Source organism: Hemicordylus capensis, chromosome 2 (genome assembly GCF_027244095.1).
Source record: "Hemicordylus capensis ecotype Gifberg chromosome 2, rHemCap1.1.pri, whole genome shotgun sequence".
Lineage (NCBI taxonomy): Eukaryota > Metazoa > Chordata > Lepidosauria > Squamata > Cordylidae > Hemicordylus > Hemicordylus capensis.
The window spans coordinates 331,279,091-331,305,896 of record NC_069658.1 but is presented as its reverse complement, the minus strand read 5'-3'; the positions used below and the strand labels follow the sequence as shown (position 1 = coordinate 331,305,896).

Sequence of the window (26,806 nt, the reverse complement as noted above, 5' to 3'; positions counted from 1 at the left end):
TGGAAAACTACAAATTTCAGTATGCTGGGGCTCAGGAAATACCCCAATACTATCTGGAGGTGTACTTTGAAAACTAAACAGAAGTGCCTGTCTAATTCTCTACCATGCATTGTAGCATCACTATTACATAAGTTTTAAAAATAAATGGAGAATTTGACTTTTCCCAGATACTCTGAAAATAATTAAAGGATATGCAGAGTAAACTGTGTCACTGCTTGGAATATATTCTAGTATTTCAGAAAGACAGTTAAAATGAGAGAGCAAGAAACTCCCAGTGGGCCTTAATACTAGGCCTGGCCTGGGGCCTCGCAGTGGCCATTTGAGCATGCATGGTGGCCATTTTGTTTTTGGTGGCCATTTTATTTTATTTTTTCATTTTAAAAAATGGCACCCCCCTTCAAGTGGCTCCTGGGGTACATGCCCTGCCTGCCCTACCCTAGATGCGCCCCTGCATACTGGGGAGCTGTGGGTAGATGCATGCTGGGGACTGTGGCAGGCCAATCAGAACTCCTCATCACCATGCGGTATCGCCAAATTTTTGGACATTTGCGTCACCCCAGCACACATTATGGAATGTAGTGCTGCAAACATCTGTGAACAGACAGCAAGTGTGCTTGACATGTGAAGTGCAAATCTGTCCTCAGAGCTAGAGGAATTCTATCTGTGGCCTCAGCCAGAGTGTGGAGGAGCTTCCCTCCCTCACACAACTCTTTGTTTCCTTGACTCCAGATCTTTATTCCCCTCTCCATATCCACTGCTCTCCTCTGTGTTATATTTTTCTCCACCTCCTCTTCCTCCTCACTACAGTGCTTGCCAAAAATCCTGAATTTTGTCAAAATCTACATCTTCTGTTCAGAATGGGTTATACACATTCTTTATTTTTATTTTTTTATTTAACATATTTTTATATCACCCAAAACTTGTGTCTCTGGGTGGCTTACAACAAAACAAAATAAATGACAACAGAAAAGTTAAAACATTAGTAAACAAAATAAATAACAGAAAAAATTAAAACATTAGTTAAAATAAATGACAGCAGAAAAAGTAAACACATTACAACAATTTAAAAATTTAAAACAATGTTTTAAAACAATGTTAAAACTATTAAAACAATATTTAATTAAAAGGCTGGGTGAACAGATTTTTTTAAAAATTGTCAGAGATGGGGAGCCTCTTATTTCAGCAGGGAGCGCATTCCAAAACTTTGGGACAGCAGCAGAGAAGGCCTGTCCCAGAATAGTCACCAGATGAGCTGGTGGCAACTGCAGACAGACCTCTCCTGATGATCTCAATAGGCGGTGAAGGCATTCTCTTAAATACCCAGGGTGCAAGCTGTTTAGGGCTTTATAAGTTATAACCAGTACCTTGTATTTTGCCCAGAAACTTATCGGCAGCCAGTGTAGCTCTTTCAATACAGGAGTAATATGGTCTCCCTGAGATGACCCAGAGACCAACCTGGCTGCCGCATTCTGGATCAGCTGTAGATTCCGGACTACATACAAAGGCAGCCTCACATAGAGCGCATTGCAGTAATCCAGTCTGGAGGTTACCAGCATTTGAACCACTGTTCTGAGGTAGTTTATCTCAAGAAATGGACGCAGCTGGTGTATCAGGCAAAGCTGATAGAAGGCACCTCTGGCCACTGCCTCAACCTGGGACACTAGGAAGTGGCTTGGATCCAGAAGCACTCCCAGACTGCGTACCTGTTCTTTCCGGGGAAGTGTGACCCCATTCAGAACAGGGAGATCAAACTCATCTCCCACGTTTCGACCCTGCACTATAAGTATCTCCATCTCATCTGGATTCAGTCTCAGTTTATCCCTCATCCAGCCCCTCACCGCCTCAAGGCAGGCATTTAGGGAGGTTATGCCCTCTCTTGATGATGTTAACATGGAGAAATAGATTTGGGTGTCATCAGCATACTGATAGCACCCTGCACTAAATCTCCTGATGATCTCTCCCAGCGGTTCCATGTAGATGTTAAACAACCAATATGGAGCTCTAAGGGTCACCATACAAAAGTTCAGATTTTCAAGAACAACAGTCTCCAAGGGACACACACTATTGGGAACCTGTGTGAAAGGTAGGAGCGGAACCACTGCAAAGTAGTGCCCCCCACTCCCAACCCCCTCAGACAATCCAGAAGGATACTATGGTCGATAGTACTGAAAGCTGCTGAGAGGTGCAAAAGGACCAACAGAGTCACGCGTCCTTTGTCAATTCCCAATTGGAGATCATCCATCAGGCCAACCAAGGCAGTCTCCACCCCATAGCCTGCCCGAAAGCCAGTCTGAAATGGGCCTAGATAACCGGTTTCCTCCATCTGGAGCTGGGAGGCCACCACCCTCTCAATTACCTTGCCCAGCCATGGAAGGTTGGAGACAGGTCTGTAGTTACTCAACTCTGAGGGATCCAAGACAGGTTTCCTCAAAAGTGGTCTAATAATTGCCTCCTTAAGACAGGGAGGCATCCTACCCTCCCTCAGAGAAGCAGCCATTTATGATCTCTACTAGGCCTTCTATAACAACCCCACTGCCAGATAGCATAAGCCATGTTGGTCAAGGGTCAAGAGAACAGGTAGTAGGCCGCACTGCTCCAAGCAGCTCATCCACGTCCTCAGGAGTCAGAAACTAGAATGGATCCAACCTAACCACACAAGAGGAGTCGCTGAACACCTCCATATCAGACACTGAAGTAATTGTGGAGATTAAGTCTAAGTCAGCCTGAATATGAGAGATTTCCCCCCACAAATAATTCATTAAACACATCACAGCGGGTATTAAGGAGAGAGATGCTAACAGAACAATTACAAATGCAGCTTTAGAATTCCTTTATACAGAAACTGCCTTTTGGAGCACTGAGGATGCATAACACGGATTCCATTTATCAAGTAACAGCATTGCAGCAATTCGCGATTAGTCCTTTTCCTTTTACATGGTTTGGCTCGTAGAAGCAGGTTGTTTTGCAGGCAAAGAACATCATCATCAAACAGGCCAATGCTTCATAACCTGCACCAAATATTGCCCTCCCCATTTCCAACAAATTGACCCACCTGTTTTCTCCTGGATTCATAGACTGCTTATCCATTAACAGGTCAAACTCTGTTATCAGATCATCCAACTCGCCAGCATTCCCAAAAAAGCCCCATTCTGTGTTCATACACATACGTCCTTCATTTTCCTTTACACCTACTATGTATTGGGCTTCTTCCATGTAGCAGCAGTTAGTGCCAGCATCTACAAGGTACAGGAAAACAGGAACCAGGGAAAGAACCCCCAAATAGAGAGAAAACAATGTTAATAATACCATTAACAGCATAATGAGGAAATTAAATGAAGCTTTCCATTAAAGGATAGTATAAAACATACGGTATAAAATGCAGAGTCCATCTGTGTCATGATCCCATCTCTGCCTACGGCTAGTGCCTATCATTTTGATAATGACACTTAAGTGATTGTATCATTTTGAATACTTTTAGTAGAAAAGTGGGATTAAATAAATAAGTAAGTAAGTAAGTAAATAAATAAATAAAATGCAAGACCTTACTGATAACGCATGACTAGAATAATGCATCCTAATTCTTAATAGCCGGGAGGCTGGTGTTGAGTCCTGTGGCCTGCATACATACTGTACATCCTCAAAACTGGAAGCATCCTGTTGCCTATGCTGCCTCCATGAACAAAATCCAATAGGCAGGTGAGATGCTTTCAACCTGACATGAATATTCATTCATTAATTCACTTATTCATTCAGTTTATATACCACCCTTTCTAAAGTGGCTCAGAGCAGTTTGCATTTAAATCCAAAACACATCAGAAAACAATTAAAATCAGAAAACATCTAAACCAGATTAAAATAGTCAGCTTCCTGGCAAAAAGCCACTGTAAGGCATGCATGTTCCTTTCAACCTAACAGAAGAACTAGCATGCATGCAGCTCCATCCAAGGCCCTGCTTACCTATCACTAGCCCAGCTGCACATGGATTCTTTTCATTATAGCAGCTCATCATGGTTCCCACAGTGTCACTCACCACAGCGATGACCTCTATTTGGTAGTTCTGGAGTAGTCAAAGAAAGGGAATGATCACTCACACTAGTTATTTATTTCTATTCCAGTGTATATACAGCCTTTTGTTAAAATTACCCCAGGGCAGGGTACAGAATTTAAAAGCATAACAAAAAACAAACAAACAACAACAACAATGAAAACCCTAACAGACAGACATCAAAGAGCAAGGTGATTCACTACTAGCTAAAAACACAACCGTGGTCATACTAGACAATGGTCATACCAGACAATGTACCAACCCAATGCTCTTCCGTGATTTGAAGGCATAGGGTGGTCTTCAGGCACATCTAGAAGGCAGGGAGTGAGAGGAGAGAGCGAACCCCCTTGGGGAGAGCATTCCATAGTCGAAGGGCCATAAGTTAGAAGGTCCTGTCCTGTGTGTACAATAATCAGAGCTCATCTGGCATCAGCACACGGAGCAGTGCCTCGCCAATGACTTTGTGAGGTGGGCAGATTCACTGGAGATCAGGAAGTTCTCAAGCTAGCCATGGCCCTGGCCATTTAAAGCTTTAAAGGTAATATCTGGAAGTAAAAGCACCTTGAATTGGATCCAGAAACAAATTGGCAGCTAGTGTCACCCTTCACAAAAGGAGTAATATAATTCTATTGAGATCATACACAGATTATAGGCAGCCACATGCTGTACTAGCAGTGGTTTCCGAATACTCTTCAAGGGCAGCTTCATGCAGAGTGTGTTGCAGTAATCAAATGCAACATGACTTAAGTCACAGCTAGCCCAGTCGCTGTCCTCACCTTACACTGCTGGTTAATTGCTGTCTGGAGCTGTTGTGCCAGATCATTCCCCGCCATACCTGACCACCGGAAATCTTTTGATGATTGGATCAGCATACACTAAACACAAGCAAGACAGGGATGCCTTAGAGAATGCCAGCACCTCCACTGAGCCCTATGAAACCCAGCCCTGCTTCCCACAGGCAACTGAGAATCCCCACACAGCCAGTTCTACCCATTTCAAGAGCAGAACACTTGGGAACCCATGCACAGACAATGCACCTGACCCTCACTTTGTAGAGGGAGATACCAAGACTAGAGTATACAGCACCTTCCCTCAGAGCCACCTTTTCTCTTGGCAGATTTATATATATATGGCTACATTTGGAGCCAGTCCCCACCTATCTCCACTAAGACTCTTCACAATCACTCTGTATCTTCACATGCTTGTCAGCTCTGCCATAATGAGATCTTCTTCATAGGAGCATTTGGATTGCCCTGTTAAGAAACACACAACATCCCCAATCCTCTGCTGCTGGCCAATGAAATATTCACCTGGTTCAGCGAGCTATGTTGTAAACGGAAGGGAAAGGAGAAGCCCAGTGGGAAGTATTTCTCTTTGGTGTCAATTTCAGCCAAAAACTTTGCCAGACATTGTGCTAAGAATTCAAAAAGCTGGAAAAGCAAATAAAGTATTATGAATACAACAGGTCATCCTCACCAGTGTTCCCTCTAATTTTTCTCATCTGTGCACATTATGAGTTTTGCTGTGGGAGAGAGTATCAAGGCAGTCTGTGCGCACGTGCATTCAGCGTGGGGCCTTCCTGATTCAACCAGAATGGTATCTAAAATTAACTAAGCAGACATTTAAAAAACCCTTGTGTGTGTGTGCACACATTCTCATGCCTTAGAGGGAACTGCCTTCTACTCAGCATTCTGATAATTTTAGAGCTTGGTTCCACATGTATTACCTGGTATTACCTGTCCCCAATATAGAACCAGTGATTTTGCCTGTTAAATTGGGGCCTAAACTGGGGGGCCAAACTAGACAAGAAGATGAAAGTTCTCTGATGGGGTCCCTCCCTTCCAATTTGTTTGTGAGGACGAACTGGGTCAGATAAGTGGTGTTACCAAAGGGTGTTTAAGTCTTTCTCCTCTGCTATTTGCCTAATCTTCATTTTTCTCCCCATGGATAAATAGCAGCAGGGGGTGCAATTTAATCAGGAAAACAGCCCAGGGGGAACACCCCCATTCTCCAGCATTGTAACCACAACTCACCTTGAGGCTTTTGCAGCTGCTTTTAACTTAAAAGCAACAACACAGAAGATCCTGTCCACAGATACAGAAGAAGGAAAGAAAGTATAATAAAGGAGAGAAATCTGATCAAGGGTACCTGAGTGAAGAGGTGTGTTTTTAATGAGCATCATACGTAGCCAAGAGGATGTTAGCAGGTTAAATAAAGACCTATCTGAAAAGGGCAAAGTTAGGGAATGGAGGATCGGGGAGAAGGATTCGAGAAGAGAAGAGTGCCAGAAGTGAAAAGGAAGGGCAGGGTGGTGAGAGAGGAGAGTAGTTAAACCAGCAAGAGAAAGAGAAAGAAAACATTTGCAGAACACAAGAGAAATGAACCAAAACCTAGATTCTGGTTTATACCTTTATTAAGACCAATCAAAATGATACAAAGTTGTGAGGAGCAAGCTTTTGAATTATCCTGCTTGAATGGCAAAACACAAAAAAGCTGGGCATGGTGGCAGAATCTAAAAAAAAAAAAAAAGGAGAGTAAAAGCATCTAAGTACCAGGTTTGGGAGCTCTACCAATATGCCCAAGCTTTTTCTTCCCTCTCCACTCACTTTTTTGGCTTTCTATTCAGCCTGGAGAACACAGAACTAAGCTTGCTGCTCATAGCTCTGCATCCTTTTGACTGGTCCTTGTTAAGGTCTTACTGAACTGTGGCTTTGGGATGTTTTCCCAAGGACCAAGATGGCTACCTAAGATCTTTGTGTGCTTAAGAGAAAAGAGGGAGTCAATTGATAAAGCAGATGACTATAAATCATATAAGACATATATGTTAGATAGATGGCATCATATACAAGAGAGCCCTTAAAACCTTTCTCTAAAGGCACACATTTTTTAAAATTTCTTAAATGTTTTAAAGTGGTTTTTAACTGTTTTAAATTTGTTTTTATATGGTTTTAAGCTGATTGTTTTAAATGATTGTTTATTAGTTTTTTGTTTTGTTGTGCACCACCCAGAGCCTCTGGATAGGGTGTTAAATGTTGTTATTTATTATTTATTAGTATTTATTTATTGAATTTTTATACTGCTTCTCCCAATTTGGCCCAGGGCGGTTTATAAACAAAACAAAAACAGTCAAAATTATTCAACAACAAAAACAGAAATCCTAAAATACCATAAAACAATCAGTTAAAAAACAATTTTAAAACCCTAATAATAAATACAATACAATACAATAAACAGCTAGCAGGGGCATAATGGGTTCTGGGACAAAAACTGAAGATGGGCCCCTCCCCCGCCTCCCTGTCTTCTTCCTGGAGAGTAAGCTGTCACTCAGCTGGTGGGCCCGCACTCCCACAGTGGCCCAGGGACCTTTCATTTGTCCCCCTTTGTTCCATTATAGTACATCCCTGATAAACAGTAAATGGATCAGATTGAGCAAGCTGAAGAGATCAAGGCAAAGGAACTGTACCTGATCTCCAGTGCCTTTCATAATATTCTCAGTGATGTCAAAGTCCTTTGTCTTCAGCACTGCCTCCTTTATATCCTTGCTTGTCAGTTGCAACAGTAAGACCTTCACCTGTGTTTGGGACATCTGTAGAGCCAGAAAACTCCCTCTCTCTGCGAAAGAGATGTCAACATCAGGGTAGCTAATGACCGGGACTGCTCAGGCCTCACTCATCCCTAGAGTTGCCATATAACTTATTTTGAAATTGCTGGATTCAGTGGGGATGTCTCCATGACTTTTGTTTGTTTGGCTCAGCTTCAGTGCTAATCAATGATCAATTTCAAAGTTGATTCTATATTTAATCACTAGCTGACAGGGTGAGGAAAATTTCTCAAAGTAGCCCGACTGAAATTAAAAGGACAGGTTATTTTAATTTTTGTTCAATTTTTATACTGCCTTTCATAAGACATCCCAAGGCGAGTTACAAAAGTTAAAATACAGCACAAGTCCATAAAAATCACATTTAAAAAAAAAAATGTTTAGGCAATGCCTAACTAGTTATTTTAATTTCAGTGGGACTATTTCCTCATCCTGTCAGCCATTACTGTATATACAAATAAATGATGGCAGATTATTTCCACAACGAGAGAGGAAGCAACACTACTCACTGTCCAGGATTTACATGGTACATGGTAAGGACACAAAATCATCAGTTTAGGCTAATCATATTTTAAAGTTGTTATAAAGGTGTTATATAATAGTAATTGAAAATCATAGGGCTCTGAGCACAGGTTTATAATCTAAAAGAAGATACCATTGGGTTATGGACACTGACAGGGTTGCCACAACCAGGATTTTGTCTCCTTAGACTACTGAGGTAATGTTAGGCGGGGGGATGAGTTGTTTTTGCTGCCTGCTAGGGCAAAGGTATGAACTATTATTGCACACAAAGGCATCAAAAGGGTTGGTAGCTGTGGAATTCATACTTGTGAATGTAAATTCATGAAGGCTGTGCTCCTACAGAGGACATAGGAACATAGGAAGCTCCCTTCTACAGAGTCAGACCATGGGTCCATCGAGCTCTGTACTATCTACACAGACTGGCAGCGGCTTCTCCAAGGTGGCAGGCAGGAGTCTCTCTCCATAAAAGCTGTGCAGAAGGGAATGGTGCCATTTTACAAGATATACTTCACATGCTCACAGGCATGTGTTAGTCTCCCACCAACTGCAGATAAGCCCAGCCCAGAGAAGAGTTTGAGCCTCTCATTCTCAGTCAAGAGCCTGCCCTCCATCTCATCCCAGGCTGCTTCTCAGCCATTCACCCATCACCATGCTAGGCTGGCAAGATGCAGGATACCAGATTCTAGGACACAATAGCCCTTTTACAACTTTCTGCAAATGATCAGGGACATTTTGACCTTATGTCCTGTTCCCCCCGCCCCAGAAGAACTGCACTCCTAAAGAAAAAGAAATCTACACATGCTCAGAAACAATAAAATCTTTTTGAAAACAAATGTGATATAAAGCTGCTAGAGTGAAGGGAGTGTGAGACAGGATATGTTGTTGAAAACAATGTGGAGGGTAGGCAGAGGCCGAGGCTATAGGAACAATGAGATCTGGGGTCAGCAGAAGCAGAACAGTATATGACTTGGTGCTCCACTTCTGCTAGGGCCTGTTATCTCAGTATGGGCCTTGTTCTTCTGCCTCTCATCCTTAGCAAAACTAGGTCCCTCCAAAATCAACAAACTAGCAGAATAACAGCAAGAGAAGCTTTTCACAGCATGGAGATTATTCTCTCCTATTAATGCATCATCTCATACTGCACGGGAGGAGGCAATGGTAAACCCCTCCTGTATTCTACCAAAGAAAATCGCAGGACTCTGTGGGCGCCAGGAATCAAAATCGACTTGATGGCACATTTTACTTACTTTACTAATGTCTTGCACACTGAGCTGGCGTGAAAATCAAAACTACAGGAGCCCCTTCAAAAGTTGGCAACCCTAGTGGTAGTGGGAGCAAGCCTGGCAAGGACACCTCTCCAGCTCTTGGAAGGCTTGTACCCCGCCCCGCCCCAGGGAACAACCATCACCAAGCACACTTACCAGAACCATCAGGCATGGCACAAACGTAAGTGGGTAGCATGGGTAAAGAACTGCCTCCTTTAACATGGTGCTTTAGGCCCCTCTCCAGGGCTTCCAGCATGGAGTCCTTCACAGCTAAGAGCTTCTCCTTGGATAAGTTAAAAAGCAGTAAGTGTTTCTGGACCTGGTCAGAAACAGCCGAAGTATTAGAGGGAGCACGGTGGGGTGCTAGCCTGGAAACACGAGCGGTGTCCTTGGTCTCTTGGCTTCTTTTATCAGCAGCAGTGCCCCTTGGCTTGAAAATAGGTTGCTTCTCCCTGGTGGGTCGTGATGAAACTGAATGTGACATAAAAGCTATAAAAGAACTGCTAACAAGATCCTCTGGTTGAGAAATGGAATCATCTGAAGTGTGGCCTGAACGTGCTCTGCTCTTCTTGGGATAGGAGAAGGAGTCATCCTCAGAAGGAGAGGAGGTGTTTAGCATAAAGGCTATTTGATGAGAGCTCTCAGAAGCCGGACCTGAATCAGACATGGTGTTTAGCATAAAGGAAACTCTAGAAGCTGGGGCCATGTTTGACCTGGATTCTCTCATACTAGAACTGGACCCTGGCCTGACAAAAGGGTCCTTGGGAGTTCGGCCTCGACTTGGGTCTGACATGGTACCAGCCACAAAAGTCCCTGTTTGTCAAGTGACTATGCAGAGGAGAGCATGAGAGGGCCTTGGGGAAGAGGCAGGGCAATATGTGAGGTTAGAAGTCAATGGCGGTTGGGGACAGGGGCAAACATGAGGCAGAATGTAGCTGGGCCAGTTTTGAAGCTTGATAGGTGAGGCAATCCAAGTTGGGAGAGGGGCTGATCACAGTGGGGAGGGGCTGAGGGAACAAGGTAATGGGCAGGAGGGAGGGTTGAAAGTAGAAAGCAAAGGAGGAGGGACAGAGGGTAAAGAGGACCGGACAGAGAAAGAGGGAGGAAGAGAGGGAGGCCAGGAAGAGAGAGAGAATGCTGAGTGCAGTGGGGGAGGAGCCTAGAAGCTTTTATCTCATAAGACAATTGGAAGAACAGTGCAGTTAGAATAGAATGGAAGGAGGGGCTAAGAAATAAGGGTCGAGGGTGGGAGCAGTATTAGGGGCAAAAACAGAGAGGAGAAAGAGAAGGAGAAGATGCACGAGAAGCCCGTAGATCAGGAGTAGGCAACTTTGGCTCTCCAGCTATTGCCAAAATACCACTCCCACCATCCCCAGTGCAATTTATTGTGGCCAGGAAATTAATGATGGGAATTGTAGGTCAGCCATAGCTGGCCAGCCAATGTTGCCTAACCCTGCTGTAGATTAAAAGATTGTTGAGGACTTCAGGGCTGGCTCCAGGTTTCAGGAGGTCCTCAACAAGCTGCCCTCTGTGAGCCCATGCTCACACCCTTGTGTCATGGCACTGGTCTTGGCAAAGAGTAATCTTCTGGAGAGCATTTTGCTGGGAGTGCATCGAAGTTGAAGTACTGGCCCTGCAGTCTGTAATAAGACAAGGGATTAGACCGAATGTTTCTGTATGGCAAAGCTGCTATATCAAAACCATCACCAATCTAATTCTTGATGATAGTCAAATACCCTGCCAGATTAAGTCCAGAATTAAGGCCATCTCATTTTGGCTCAAGCTCCACAAGCTGGGAAATTGAAGCCTAAGGTTGATGCCTGAACAGACGTACTATATGATAGGTAATGATGTTGCACAATGTCACAAACTGTGATCGCTTCTAACTTGCCCTCTATGTGCCCACACTTTACCTTGGTATTTGAGGCCTAAATCTAGATGGGAAGGATGGAGTGCCTGGCACCAGAAAAGATGTCACATGTTGTCCTGGTCGTAGTGGCTCAGGGTGGTTTACATTAAAATCAAGAACACATCATAAAACAATTTTTTTAAAACCCCATTTAAACCAGATTAAAACTCATTAAAATTAAAACTAAATATCATTAAAAGCCAGGTTAACAAGATGGGTCTTTAAGGCTCTCCTGAAGGTCTCCAGGGAAGACAGTCCTCTTATATCTGTGGGGAGCGTGTTCCACAACTTAGGGGTGACAACTGAGAAGGCCTGATCCCAGGTTGCCACTGGATGAACTGATGGCACCTGAAGAGGACCCTTCCTAATGCTCTTAACGAGTGGTGAGGATCTTGTAGAGAAAGATGCTCTCTCAGGTAACCCAGACCTAAGCCATTTAGGGCTTTAAAGGTAACAGCACTTTGTAGGGATGTGCACAGAACTGGTTCAGAGGCCCTTTATTACTGCCCTGTCTCTCTCTGACGCCTCTCTTATTTGTTTCTCCAACTCAAGGTCACTCTCAGCGCTTTGATCCAGAGAGCGATAGCATATACTAAGTGCTAGTACTAAGTGCTAGACACAATACTAAGTGCTAATCTGTGGCGTATTTCTTGACTGCTGGATCCTTTATTGTTGTTGGTCTAACCTAAAAGGCAGAAGCTATCCACCACTTCAACGTCTTCATTATCAATTTTGAGGCTGGTTGCTGAACATGTTGTCATTAGTTTAGTCTTCTTTACATTTATTCGTAGTCCCATTTTTTCTCTGTGCTCCTTGACTTTCCCTACTAGAGCTTGCACATCATCCACATTCTCAGTTATCAGGGTAGTGTCATCAGTTTAGCACAGGTTACTGATGTTTCTTCCTCCAACATTAAAACTGCACTCATCTTCTTCCAATCTAGCTTCCCACAATATATGTTCAGCATTCAAGTTGTATAAAGAAGGAGAAAGTATACAGCCTTGTCTTACTCCTTTGCCAATCTGGAACCAGTCTGTTTCACCATGTTCCGTCTGGACTGTGGTTTCCTGTCTTGTGTATAGGTTTCTCATGAGAACAATGAGAGGTTCTGGGATGCCTATTTTTCTAATGATATGGTCAATGCAATTTCATGGTCAATGCAATTGAAGGCTTTTCTTTAGTCAATGAAGCACATATTTACTTCTTTTGGGTATTATTTGGCTTTCTCAATTATCCAACATGCACCAGCAATAATGTCTCTTGTTCCTCAGCCTTTTCTGAAACCAGCTTGAACATCCGGCATTCCCCTTTCCACAAAGGGTTCTAATCTGCGTTGGTTGATCCTGAGCATTATTTTGCTAGCATGTGAAATTAAGGATATTGTGTGATGGTTTGTGTAATCTGTTAATTCTCCTTTCTTTGGTATTGCTATGTATACTGACCTCTTCCAGTCTGTTTGCCACTGTGTCATTCTCCAAATTTGCAGGCATAGTTTGGTTAGAGTCTTGACTGATTCTTCTTTTGCCATATTTCTATAGTAATTCCATCAATTCCTGTAGCCTTCCGACTTGGGGATAACCGGAGTGCTGATTTACATCTTTCCGTACCAGACGCTCTTGCATGTAGGGAATAGCAATTTCTTACAAGTAGGGAAATGTATTCTTACAGACACAATACACAGAGAATAAAATCACTTCCTTGCTGCACCTATTGCCACAGCATAGGCCTTCAAATGGGCTCGATGCTGTGTATTATCAAATTCAAGATGAGGCCTCCTCCATTTGCTCTACATCTACCTTGCTGTTTCAGCTCCCGTAGCTCTTCCGTATACCCTGGAACTAATTTTGAAGCAGGTCGGAGAGGACACTTAGGAGCGATTGTATCTACTGCCCTAGTAAGTTCCTTGTTCCAGGTATCCACCAGGGCATCAAAAGAATTATCGGCAGAACCAACTCCAAAACTCTCCAGTGCCCTTTGGATCCTTCTCGGGCAGACCATTTTAATAGGTCCACAACCCGTGCAGGGGTCCGAGGTAACTGTAAGACCAACTTTAACCAGGAAGTGGTCCATCCATTACAATGGGTAAACTACAGGAGACCCCACCCTTGGAACAGCCCCCTGATCCAAGCAAAAGACCAAATCCAGTGTGTGACAAGCAACATGCATAGGTCCTAGGACTAATTGGGATAGGCTTATAGTTGTCATGGCTGCTATGAACTCTTGAGCAGCACCCTAGCCAGTCCCAAAGTGGACGATGAACTCACCCAGGACCAAAAACCTGGATGACTTCAACATCAACTCAGTGGCCTGCTCCGACAGCTAAGTTAGGGAGTCTGTTAGGCAGTAGGGTGGATGGTACACCAACAGAATCCCCAATCTATCCCAAGTCCCCAAACTAAGGGACACACATTCAATATAAGTCAATTCTCTCACAGGGATCCTGGTAAGCGAGCTGTTTTTCTTATGGACCATAGCCACTACACACACACACACACACACACACACACACACCAGCCCACTTCCCCATACCTGCTCAATAGAGTACCCTGGGGGAAGACGTTGGGCCCACACAGGACCACTAGCCTCCCCCACCAGGTCTCAGTTATACAAGCCAAGTCGACTCTTTCATCCATGATCAAATCATGGGTGATTTTGATCTTATTTGGAACTGACCTGGCCTGACCTGACAAAGATTAGGTTCAGTGAGGACTTGGAACTACTCCCTGAAGTCTGAAAGCTGACCTCGGGGAGCTTTTAGAAGGGAAAACAGTAATTAAATTACTGGACTCCCTTCCCCTGTAACAGCATGATGGCCTGCCAATCCTCTATTCCCCACCACTACTGAAATAGCTGCCCCAGTCTCATCAAATTCGCCCCCTGCTCAACAGGAGAGCTCAGACACATCCCTGTGAGCAGGGATACAAAAACAAATCAACTAAAACAAAAAACAAACCAACTAAAATTAAAAACTAGAATAACCTGAACGTAACTTCTCCTCAGACCTTAGTACCATACTGAAGGCCCAGCACTGAAGGCCAGCCCCCTTTGGCAGACGGCTTCGGTGGCCCATCTGCAAGTGTCCCACCTGCACTTCTGTCTTTCCTCTGCCCTTATATGCCAAGTTCCCCAACACCCCACCTCTCCCGGGGACTCTGGAGCTTGGTGGATAAAACGGGCCCCCACAGCTGCAGCTCGTCAGGGCAATCAGGACAGAGGATCAGGCTGTGGCAGAAGGAATTCCCAGTGCCAGGTCTTCTCTGCTTGTCAAGGCTAAAGGGAAGAGGCAAGGCAGGCATGGCCAATCTTCCAGCTCAGGCCAGGGAGATTCAGAAGGAAAAATTCCCTGGCCTCTCAGCTAGCCATCCAGTTTTCCAATCCCATTATGTTGCAATAATAATAAAATAAATCATCATCATCATCAACTTGTTAGCCACTCCATAAAAGATTGTTCTCTGGGTGGCTCACAACAGAGGATTAAAACATACAATTAAAACACATAATACATTAAATCACAACCGACAAAAAAAAAAAGTATAAAGAAAATACAAAATACAATACAAAAAACCCATTAAAACTCATTTTAAAATCAGTTAAAAATCAGAACAAATATGAAAACCTCAATTTAAAAAACCCAAATTTAAAAGGCCTGTGTGGGCAAAAAGGTCTTTTCCTGGCATCTAAAAGAACAAATTGAGATGGCGAACCTCACTGAGGAGGCTATTACATAAATGAGCTGCAACCACCAAAAAGACCCTCTCTCTGATAGCCACCCGCTTCATCTTGTTTTGGCAGGGGCACCCAGAGGAGGGCCTCAGAAGATGTTCTTACGGTATGTGTAGGGACATATGGGGCAAGGTGCTCTCTCAGGTAACCCAGTCCTAAGCTATTTAGGGCTTTAAAGATTAAAACTGTTGGAGATCCAGCTCCAGATTGCATAAACCTTTTGCACCAGTAACCCTAATGGCCACTAGCGGCATTGGGGGTAGAGATAGATAGTTAGGGTCTCCTTCTCTTTCCTGTTTATCTCTGCCTCTATGACCCCTCTATTGATAGAATGTACTCAGGAACTTCCTAAGAGTGTCTTTTTCTTCCCAGAATGTTTCTAGCTTTCTTTCTGAGCACCATGCTTCTATAGGTCTCTCTCTGACTGCCATGTAGCCAGTGGTTAGATATAGGTCTTTCCTATCATCATGGACTTCTGAATAACGTAGATTAGTTTAATCTTACATGAATCTCCATGCTTATCATTTACAAGCTGTTTGCTACTTAAAGGTAAAGTGTGCCATCAAGTTGATTTCAACTCCTGGCACCCACAGAGCCCTGTGGTTTTCTTTTGGTAGAATACAGGTGGGGTTTACCATTGCCTCCTCCCACGCAGTCTGAGATGATGCCTTTCAGCTTCTTCCTATACCACTGCTGCCTGATGTAGTACTAGCAGGGATTTGAACGGGCAACCTTCTGCTTGTTAGTCAAGCATTTCCCTGCTGTGCTATTAGATGGCTCTGTTAACTTCTGCTGTAATGGGAGTGAGTTAGCTCCTGAAATACTCTGCTATATAAGTAATTTCTCCCAACAAAAACTAGCACTTTGAATTGGGCCTGGAAACAGACTGGGAGCCAGTGCAGCTGCCGAAACACTGGCGTAATATGATTAAAGTGTTCAGTCCCAGTTAATAATATTGCAGCTCTCTTTTGTATCAGCTGCAGTTTCCGGACCATTTTCAAAGGCAGCCCCACATACAATGCATTGCAGTAATCTAAGCAAGAAGTCACCAGAACATGAATAACTGTGGCCAAGCTATCTCTGGCCAAGTAAGGTTGCAGTTGGCATATCAGCCAAAGCTGATAAAAGATGCTCCAAACTTCAAAGGCCACTTGAGCCTCTAGTGACAATGCTGTATCGATGAGCACCACCAAACTGCGCACCTGGTCCTTCAGGGGGAGTCCAACCCCATCTAGAACAGGCTGAACATCAGTCACCTGGGCAGAGGAACCACAGACCAACAGTACTTCAGTCTTGTCTGGTTTGAGTCCCAACTTATTCACCCTCATCTAGTCCATTACTGCATCCAAGCACTGATTCAGGACAGTCACTACTTCACCTGCATCTGATGAAAAAGAGAGACACAACTGAGTGTCATCTGCATATTGATGACACCTCAAGCCAAATCTCCTGATGACCTCTCCCAGTGGCTTCATGTAGATGTTGAACAGCATAGGGGAAAGAATGGAACCGCGCAGAACCCCAGCAGTCCCCCAGCACCACCTTTTGGGAACAGGCCTCGAGGTAGGAGTGGAACCACCTCCAAGCATTGCCTCCCACGTCAATGGTATTGAAAGTCGCTCAGAGATCCAAGAGAATTAACAGGGTTGCACCTCCAGCCTCAGAGGCATGATGCCTCTCAATACCAGTTGCAGAGGAGCAACAGCAGGGGAGAGGGCATGCACATGCCTCTTGCCTGTGGGTTCCCCAGAGGCATCTGGTGGGCCACTGTGTTCAACAGGATGCTGGACTAGATGGGCCTTGTGCCTGATCCAGCAGGGATTTCTTATGTTCTTGTTTACATCCTCTGGGTCCAGACTGGGTTTCTTTAGGAATGGTCAAATAATAGCTTGCTTCATTGAAACTGGGACCACTCCCTTTCTCACTGAGGCGTTTAGAACCTGCAGGACCCAGGTAAAAATTCCCTCCTTGCTAGATTTAATAATCCATGAAGGGCAAGGGTTGAGCATGCATGTGGTCATCCAAACCCGATTAAACACCTTGTCCACATCCTCAGAGACCAATAACTGAAACTTATCCAGAAAAACTAGGCCAGGTTTTACTCTGGGCACCTCTCCCAATGATCCTGCACCAGCCATAGTGTCCAACTCACAGTGAATGCGAGCGACCTTACCCTCAAAGTGCTGTGCAAATGCATCACAGCATGTCACAGAGGGTTCTAATGTATCCTGCCCAGGGCCAGATTTCAAAAAGCCCCGCACCGCCTGGAAGAGCCCCACTGGACAACATTGAGAGGATGCAATGGTGGATGGAAAAAAACGTTTCTTTTGTTCCATGCCCTAACCTATGTTCGCTCAGACTAACCCCAGTTTTCCTCCTCTTATGTTCCACCCATCTCCCAGCTTGCTTCATCACCCTCAGCTCCGGTATATACAAGGTGCTACACAGTCTCTGCTTTGTGGGAGAGGGCACTTGGGAGCGATCATGTCGACTGCCTGAGCCACCTCTCAATTCCAGAGAGCAACTAGAGCTTCAACAGGAGCGCCTGACATACTAGCTGGAAAATCCCCCATGCTTCATAAGGTAGTACAGGATCAGAACAATGTGTGACATCTTTGCTGGTGCCAAGCACTCCGCACCTTGATTTGGGCCTCAACGATGAAGTAAAAGTGTGGGTGCATAGAGGGCAAGTTGTAAGTGAGCATAATTTGTGACATTGCATAACATCTTTACTGATCGTGTGGCATACCTTTTAGGCTCCAATTTCGCAGCTTTGTAGAGTTTGAGCCAAAATAAGATCACCTTAACTCTAGTTAAAACCAGCAGGTTTTTTGACCATCAAATTTCTGTGTTTGTTAATTTATCATTAACAGTGTTAGCAATCCAACCCCCTCCCCTATGTAACATTTGAATTGCACTGGCAGTGAATTGCATTATGTTTTCTTAAAGTTGTAATAGATTCTGCATTATATTAGAGTCTTACAGTCATCATTGTGATATTCTCCAGTATCTCAGAGGTGCACACAGTATGCTGGGAAGCGAATCCTTCCCAGCACTTTCCCCATAGAGCTCTAGGGAGCAGCCATGGGAAGGACTACACAGCACAGTGCTCTGTCTGAACCTTCCAAAATGGATTTGGGGCTTGACAGGGCTCTGTTTCTTTTAAAGCCCCCCCTCTCACCCCCAATTCCACCAGTGCTGGAAAAAAATACAGCACTACATGCAGATTAAAGTAAAGTTTTGCCCTCGAGTTGGTGTTGACTCCTGGCGACCACAGAGCCATGTGGTTTTTCTTTGGTAGAATACAGGAGGGCTTTACCATTGCCATCTCCTGCGCAGTATGAGATGATGCCTTTCAGCATCTTCCTATATCGCTGATGCCCGATATAGGTGTTTCCCATATTCTGGGAAACATACCAGCAGGATTCGAACCAGCAACCTCTTGCTTGCTAGGCAAGTCATTTCCCCGCTGCGCCAATAGGTGTTAACATAGTGCAAAATAGCTCTTTTGCTGGAGGTTTTTTGCCAAACTGGCCCCCATTTGAAAAATAGTAAACATCACTGTCCTGTAGAGTTTTCCACTGTAAAAACAAAGAGGTGTGGGAGTTAGGAGAGAAAAGGGAGAGAGCTGGGAATGTTTGAATAAGGTTTTGTATACAGGCAGTAAATCGGCTAAATTTCACGGAGATTACCTCAGTGTTTTTCATAAAGTAGGTGTTGTGGCCCAGCCCATAGAAGTTAACGGGATCTTCTTATCACAGAGTCAAATGCAGTTTTCCTGCACAGTGGGGGATGGGCTGCAGGACACTGAGATAACTTGGAAGCCTGAGGGAGACACTCTGCCTGACAGTTTATTAATGAAGAGAGGACTGGAAGAGTGAGAAAAAGGGGATGCTGCAAATCTGGGCAGGTTTATTCAGGAGTAAGCCCTTCTGAACAGAGAGGGATTTGAGCTAATGCATCCTGTATCTTTTCATGTGTTCTTATCTTTTCAAATATATTCCATAAACCGCGCCCCCCCCCCCCACTATCACTGCTTTCCCTCACAGTGCTCTAACTACCCATTTGGCTTCCGCCCCTCCCCCGCTGTCTATTCCATGTCTCCCTCCCCCACTCCCTAAGATTTCACATTCCCTAACTAACTGAATAGGCATTATTGGACTCAAAATATAATCCACTAGCTGGCTTCCCTTGCTGATGTCAGAGGACTGGCAAATGTGTCAGCCCTCTAGCTTCATTGTCATGCTCTGTATAACCTTGCCAGCATCTGCTACCCATAGACTTTAATGGGGCAGAAAAACCTTAATGACTTTTGACCCATTGCTCGAAACTTCACTAAACCTCTAAAAGGCATTCTTCCTAGACAAGCCTGACAGACTACATCTGTTATTTTCACCAAAAATTGAAAGAAGTAGATCATATACCTGGATAAAGTATGGACAAAAATTGTTGGGAATTCTCTCTGGTAAGAGAATCCCTTTTTCATTATAACAGAGTGCACAGAGGCACAACACAACGGAATTTAGTTTAGTCGGGGTGTTTGGTCTGGTTGCTTGCTTCGGTGTAGGCCCCCTCTGAGGACGTAGCTCTTTCATTTTCATCAAAATACACCGATCTGCTTATGGTTATCTTGTTGGTGTCAGGATCCAGAATTCTGTAGCCTTTGGATTGTGCTGAGTAGCCTACAAAAATCCCTTTTGTGGCCCTAGCCCCTAATTTAGTCCTTTTTTCCTTTGGGATGTATGAGTAAGCCGTGCTTCCAAAGACACGCAGATGCGTCATGGATGGCTTATGACCATGCCAAAGTTCATATGGTGCTGTTCCTATAGGCTTTGTTTGCATTCTGTTTTGTATGTATGTAGCAGTCATGATGCCTTCTCCCCAGAGTTTCTGTGGGAGGTGTGCGTCAGCAAGCATGCATCTTACCATGTCCAGAAGGCTTCTATTTTCTGAGACTCCATTTTGGGACAGATTGTAAGCTACCGTGGTTTGATTCACGATTCCATGCTCTCTCAGGAACTGCTATGTGGCGCTGGATATATACTCTCTTCCATTGTCTGTGTGCAGGATCTTTGGCTTCCACCCAAATTTGTTGCTTGCCATGGCCACGTAGTCCTGGAGTTTCTCAAGCATTGTGTATCGTGAGAAATCATTGATGAATGTGAGAAAATATTTGAAATTACCAATGATTGCTGGTAGTGGTCCAGATATATTGCTGTGGATCAGCTCCAGGGGTCTCCTGGTCTTCATTTCACTCTGCTTAGGAAATGGCTGGTTAACTGCTTTGGACTCAAGACAACAAACACAGTTAGTCACAATGTCACATGGTAAAAATTCAATGCCATCAGCTAATCCCTTTTCCTTCATGTTCTAGATTGACTCATAGCTCCTGTGTCCCAGGCGTCTATGCCAGTTGCAAGCAGTTTTCATGCAGGCATGACTTAGCAAGGTTCACTTCATTAGGCTGGTATGCCTCAGGTTTGGCACAGGCTGGTCTTTCTCTGCCTGTCTTTGATACAGGTTGCTCTTGCATGCTGTACAGGCCTTTTCATTCAAAGCCTACAAGGCAAACTTCTCCATTCTGGGTAACAACACATTGTCCATTTCTAATATACAGTTCACAGCCTTGTTTCTCTAGCTTGGATATTGAAAGCAAGGAGCTTGAGAAGTCAGGGATATACAAAACATCTCTCACAAAAAACTCATTAATTGATCCATCCAATAACTTGCAATACAAAACTCCTTTGCCTTTCTTCTTTGCTTTAATTGTAGTATTATTGCCCAAATACACAATCTCTTCAGGAATATCAAACAGTTCAGTATAGAAACTTAAATTATTCGAGATATGAACTGTGGAACCGCTGTCTAATATGAATCTTCCATTTTCTTGAAACAGGGACAGGCTGTAATTGTGATTTAAATCTCTCTCAATAAAATCAACTCATCTTGTCTGATTCTTGGGGCAGTTCGCCACCTTGTTGTCAAATTGGTTACACAGAAAACATCTAAAAGCATTGGTCCCAGTTGGCCTCATTCCAGGAGCAGTCTCCCTGCTAGCGGTCATGTGACCTCTCTCTCTGGACTGAGTTTCCTTGGCAATGAAGCCAGACCTTTTTGTATGCAAATGTGGGGGGCCATGTGGTTTCCTCTTGCAGTATTCCCTCCCCACCTTGGGTTTCCTCTTCTGGTATAGCCAATTGTTACCTTAAGAGCAAAGTTATTTGCCAATTCACCTTCATAGCGAGAATTCAAAGCTTTCCTTCTGTTTGCCTCAGAAGATATCATTTCCACTGCTTTCTCAAAAGTTAGAGTGGTGTGGACTTCTAATTGGCCAATTATATTGCTATAGCTGGGGGGCATGCTCAGGAACAGAGCTTCCAGCTTCTGACTCTCCGTAAATTCCTCCCCTACAGCTTTAAATTCAAAGAAAAAGTCCCATAGTAGTCCAACATGCGTGGCAAAACAGTCCCCATCTTTATACTGGAGATTCTGCATTTTCTTTCTCAAGTTAAAGGTGTATGCCCACCCCTTTTTCATATGCAAGGAATCTAGCTTGCTTAGCATTTCCTTTGAGGTCTCAAGATCACATATGGTAGAAAGATAGTTTTTACTCATGGAAACAGCTATCAGGGCTTGAGTTTTAGCATCTTTAAGCAGCCATTTCTCTTTAGCAGTCTTCTCAGCAGCTGTGGTTCCATCTGCGGGGAGGTCTTCCTCAGTTACTTTCTGTAGTCCTTCGGCTTTCAATGTAAGCCTTAGTCAGGTTTTCCATTCCAAGTAATTGTCTGGGTTCAGGATAGTCAGCCTGAGCTTTCCCTCTAGGTAAGTAGCCATCCTCACTGAGCTCCAAGAAATGGCAGTTGCTGTAGATTAGCAAATCAAAGTGTCCACTGCTAGATCTCACTGGATCTCCTAGAACAGACTTAACTCTCTAGTTCCAGTACACGCAGCTCAAAATACTGGGCTCCCATAACCTGTTGGGAATTCTCTCTGGTAAGAGAATCCCTTTTTCATTATAGCAGAGTGCACAGAGGCACAACACAGCGGAATTTAGTTAAGGCATGTGTGTATGCTGAGAGTAAAGTAACTTGGAGCCAGTTCATAGTTTCAAATCAATATATATGGCATTTATTAGAGAACTCCATTCTGGATAGGAAAGTAAGGAGTTAGGATCTCTAATCTAGCTAGCTAGCTGGATGCAGATGGATTCTGCATCTCTGCACACATGGTGCAGGGAGAGCAGCTTGCATGTTGCAAGGTAGAAAGAACAGGAAGAGAGGGGAGAGAGGAAGGAAGTGTCCCTGAGAGTAGCAATCTACATTCCAAAAGAATAGTGTCAGAGCAGTAGAGAAGGGATGACCAATGTCTTGACCTTCTAGCCCTCTGACTCACTAGTCTGTCCTCCTATGTCACTGAGACAAGAGACAGCACAAAGTCCTTCACTTCCAACACTTTAATGGGGCAGAAAAACCTTAATGACTTTTGACTCATTGCTTGAAACTTCATTAAACCTCTAAAAGGCATTCTTCCTAGACAAGCCTGACAGACTACATCTGTTATTTTCACCAAAAATTGAAAGATCATATACCTGGATAAAGTATGGACAAAAGGGGGTCAATTTTTCAGTTTCCAGCACATTTTAACTTGCTGTAACTGCAGCAATTTAATCAGATCTCCTTGAAATTAGGCACATTTGTAGACCTCCTCAATAGATCACACATGTCAAATATCAACTTATACTGTAGCTCAACAGTTGTCATATTTATTTATTTATTTTCTGTATAAACAATGGCAGGACTCGTTTTTTGCTGCCCACCTTAACTAAAGGGGCACTCCTGTGCCCCTTTAATGTAGGTGACCAAAGTGAACAACTTGACAGGAGCCTTGTAATGACTGATCTAATGTCATATTGCAACCCCCTCAAAGAGCTGATGCCAGCAATGAGATGTTCCATCTTTGGGGACATGAGCTCAGGCTGACAGATCAAATTGTAATAGATAATATCACTATGGAGCCATGAGGAATCTGTGGAAGACTGTGTCTGATATATGATATCCTGCCCATCTCTCCTTATACAAGATGCCTGATAACCCCTAGCCAGTATCCTAGCTGAGATCATTTTCATGGGCAGCCATTGGTGTCAGCCTATATCTCATCTCCATGACTTGCGCTCAGCAGGAGTGCAAAGCTTCACACCTGAACGAAGCACAAGGTAGCTGCAATTATCCACTGCTCTATCCACATGCTGCAATTAGCAGCAAATGCAAAACACAGCTAGAAAGAGTCACACTGCTATGCACACCTCAGGATGTAGATAGTGCATAGCCAGGCAAAATTAGCTAGCCACACTATTGCAGGGTGATCTTGTTCATTAAAGATTGTTATTAGGCAGTTTTCTGTCTGTAACTGGCCAATTACAAGAGGGGGTGAGATATAAAGAGAGATATAAGTGTGTATGTGAGTGAGAGAGATGCCTATAACTTTATTCCTATTTTTTTCAAAAGGGTCATATAATCACTTGTGCTGCACATACAATATTACTTCACACAAATTAGTTATCTCTTAACCCATCTGATCCTTTGGTATGCAAAGTGAAGGTGGATAAAATATGGTGGATGGGTGGATGTTAACATACTTCTTGTGAATATTCATCTGTAAAATGGTGGTCCTAATCCATAGAGTTGCTAGGTCTTAGGCAATCACCTGGAGTCTCCAGAAATCCCTTCCCTCTTTTTAGGCCTCCAGCTCATCTGCCAGTCTCCAGGTCAGCTGCCACCACCAGGAAGAGGAAAGAAAGAAAAACAGCACCATGCTGCTTTCCCTTCATTTCACCATTTGATCTGCTGTTCTGCTCCACTTCCTCCTCTCCTTCCAATTGGCAGAGCAGTGTGGTGGCAAACAAAAGATAGGAGGATACAGCTGTGTGGTGGTGGTATATTATACTCAGAAAGCTGAGACAAACCTGTCTTTTCCAAGAGCTTTATTTCAACTCCATAACAAGTATGGAGCCTCATCAAACCCTTTCCCGTGAGGGGATTAACCCTCACGGGATTATATTATATCCTCCCTTCCCTGGAAAAGGTTCCAACTTAAAACAATGGCAATCAACATTTATAATGTTAACATGTTTCTACAAGAACTGGAAACTTTACAGATATAATCTTTCTGGTGGAACTAAAGCATGCTCTGATCTGGCATGGGAGACTGCAGGGATAACACGAAAGTGTTCCCAATTATGCCAGCATCCTTTTTGTGTCTTTACCACATAAAAGTGGGGTTTGTCCTTGCCTTGCCTTGCATACCCACATCTGGAAGTCACACATCCTGCTGCGGGTTGAGGGGTGGAACAGATTGGCTGGCATGCCGAGTATTGAAGTTGCACCTCTGATTATCCTTGATTAGTTTGTCTTTCCAATGAAACTCTTTTCTGTCCACAAATTTAGGAGCCAACACAGCTTCAAATACTGGTAGAATTGTACAGAGCCGTCAACTCATGAGTAGTTCTGCTGGACTCCACCCATGTTCCAAGGGAGTTGAACGATATATCAAGAGGGCCATATGGATGTCCTCATTTTTCTTGAATTGTGTGCAAACTGCACGTTCCACCTCATCATTATTGCAAGGAAAATGTGAACTACTACATGTTGGAAATCAAAATCAGCTGTGAAACATTTAAATGCTGCCCCAGTAAATTTTGGCCCATTGTCTGTTATGAGAACTGAAGGTAAGCCATGATGGGCAAAAATACTATTGAGTACAGTAATCACTCTATCAGCTGTAGTAGCCTGCAGCTTTGCTAATTCTACATAGTGGGAGTGGTAGTCAATGACAACAAAATAGACAGATTCTTTCCAGTTGAATAAATCAGCTGCCACAATGTGCCATGGATAATTTGGCAATTATGTGGAAAGACAGGGTTTGATAGGGATTGGATGGTGTTGAGCTCAAACTTGGCAGCTATTGACCCAGGGCTGAATGTCCTCATTGACAGAGGGCCACCAGACTGTCAAGCTTGGGCTCAACATTCGGTAGTGCCCTGATAGGTCTGATATATCTTCCCCAAATGTTCCTGCTATAGGCTGGCGGCATCACTAATCTGGTTTGGTACATGAGTAGATAATTGACTACATGAAGCTGAGTTGCTCACATTGATATTTAGTCAGTTCTGAGTTGCAAAATTTAGTTTGTGGTCATCCAGACAATATGTCTCTATTTTAGTACACAGGATGTTAGCTTTCTGTACTTGTAAGGATCCTGAGATGGGTATCCCATCTGCAATACAATCCACATAGATAGCTACTTCCTGTTCTTGATAGAGTTCTTCTGGAGACAGGCAGCAATGCCCTCAACTCCTGCCTGTGGCTTCCAGTGGCATCTGGTGAGCCACTGTGTGAAACAGGATGCTGGACTAGATGGGCCTTGGGCCTGATCCAGCAGAGCTGTTCTTATGTTCTTAATGGTGCACAGAAGAGAGCATACTCTGTCAGTAATTCTTTACCCGGGACATATACGATCTTATATGTGAACTTTGTCATCCGGAGATGAAATAGTTGGGTCCTTGGGGGAAGTTCATCGAGAGGTTTATCCCCTAATATTGATACAAGAGTCTTGTGATCTGTTTCTAAAGTGAATGACAAGCTAACAAGGTACGTCCTTAGGCATTCACATGTCCATGTTAGAGCCAAAGCTTCCATTTTAATCTGTGGCTATCATGTTTCTGCTAGCATGAGTGCTCTTGAGACAATAGCAATAGGAGCCCCGAGCCCTTGATCTTGATGTTACTACAGAACCCCTCCAACCCCAAAGGAAGAGGCCTCTGCAGCAACACATGTTCCCCAAGTGCAGTCATATTGGGCAAGCACTAATGGTGAACTGAGGATCTGTTTGGTCTCACTGAAAGCAGATTGTTGTGGTGATGCCCAAACCGATGAGTTATTTTCACTCAGCAGATCTCTCAACAGCTTTGTGATTGTTGCTAGATTAGTTACAACCCAACCAAGACAGGTGACCATACCCAGAAATCTGCACAATTGTTGGACATCCTTGGGTGCTGGTAAACTTTTGTTTGCAACAGTCTTGGTGAGGTCTGGTTGAATACCTTGTGAGGTGTTCCAAAAATATTAGTTGAGATTTGGCAAAAATGCATTCCCATTTAAAGTAACTCCTGCTTCTAGGTTTTTTATGATGTTGTTCAGATGAGCAAAATGTTGTGCTCTTGTAAAAGTAAATACAAGGATATCATCAGCATGGCAAAGAACTCCTTCCAGGCCATCTAGCATCTGTGACATGCAAAGCTGAAAGACTTTAGGGGTGGAGGAAATTCCAAAAGGTAATTTTGTGAATCAGTACCACCCAAATTAGTGATAAAAGTTGTTAACTTACAGGATTCCTCAGCTAAAGTAATTTGCCAGAAACTGGTCCTAGCATACAGTTTTGTAAACACAATGGCTCTTGCTAATTGTGCCAGCGTGTGTTCAACAGAAGGTAGGATGTGTTTTCTCGACAGACATATTTCTTCAGTTGTGTCAAGTCAACACAGGTTCTAATTTTGCCATTGGGCTTAGGTTACAACCACCATCCCTGCACACCAAGGTGTTGGTTCCTCAATTCGTGTGATCATTCCCATCTGTTCCATTCTTGTCAGCAATTTTTTGACTTTTCCTATCAATGGCAAGGGCACTCATCTGGGTGTGGTAATAGCATAAGGGACCACATCTTGCTTAATCTTTATCGTATATACCCCT

The 26,806-nt window shown here is 43.8% G+C and overlaps 1 protein-coding gene across 4 annotated transcripts in view; it reads right to left on the bottom strand.

The window, feature by feature from the left end:
• HK3 (hexokinase 3) overlaps positions 1–26,806 on the bottom strand; it is an 88,022-nt gene that overhangs the window by 10,091 nt on the left and 51,125 nt on the right. For 2 of the 4 annotated variants that reach the window (XM_053292804.1, XM_053292801.1), the window contains exons 2-6: positions 7,509–7,657; positions 5,356–5,475; positions 4,822–4,920; positions 3,958–4,057; positions 3,053–3,236 (exon numbers count right to left, since the gene is read on the bottom strand). In XM_053292804.1, coding sequence (XP_053148779.1) covers positions 3,053–3,236; positions 3,958–4,057; positions 4,822–4,920; positions 5,356–5,475; positions 7,509–7,631 — 626 coding nt within the window. In that variant the 5' untranslated portion in view covers positions 7,632–7,657. Of the gene's footprint in view, positions 1–3,052; positions 3,237–3,957; positions 4,058–4,821; positions 4,921–5,355; positions 5,476–7,508; positions 7,658–9,586; positions 10,586–18,754; positions 19,063–26,806 lie in introns of those variants that run through there. The other 2 variants (XM_053292803.1, XM_053292800.1) reach the window with 2 other exon arrangements.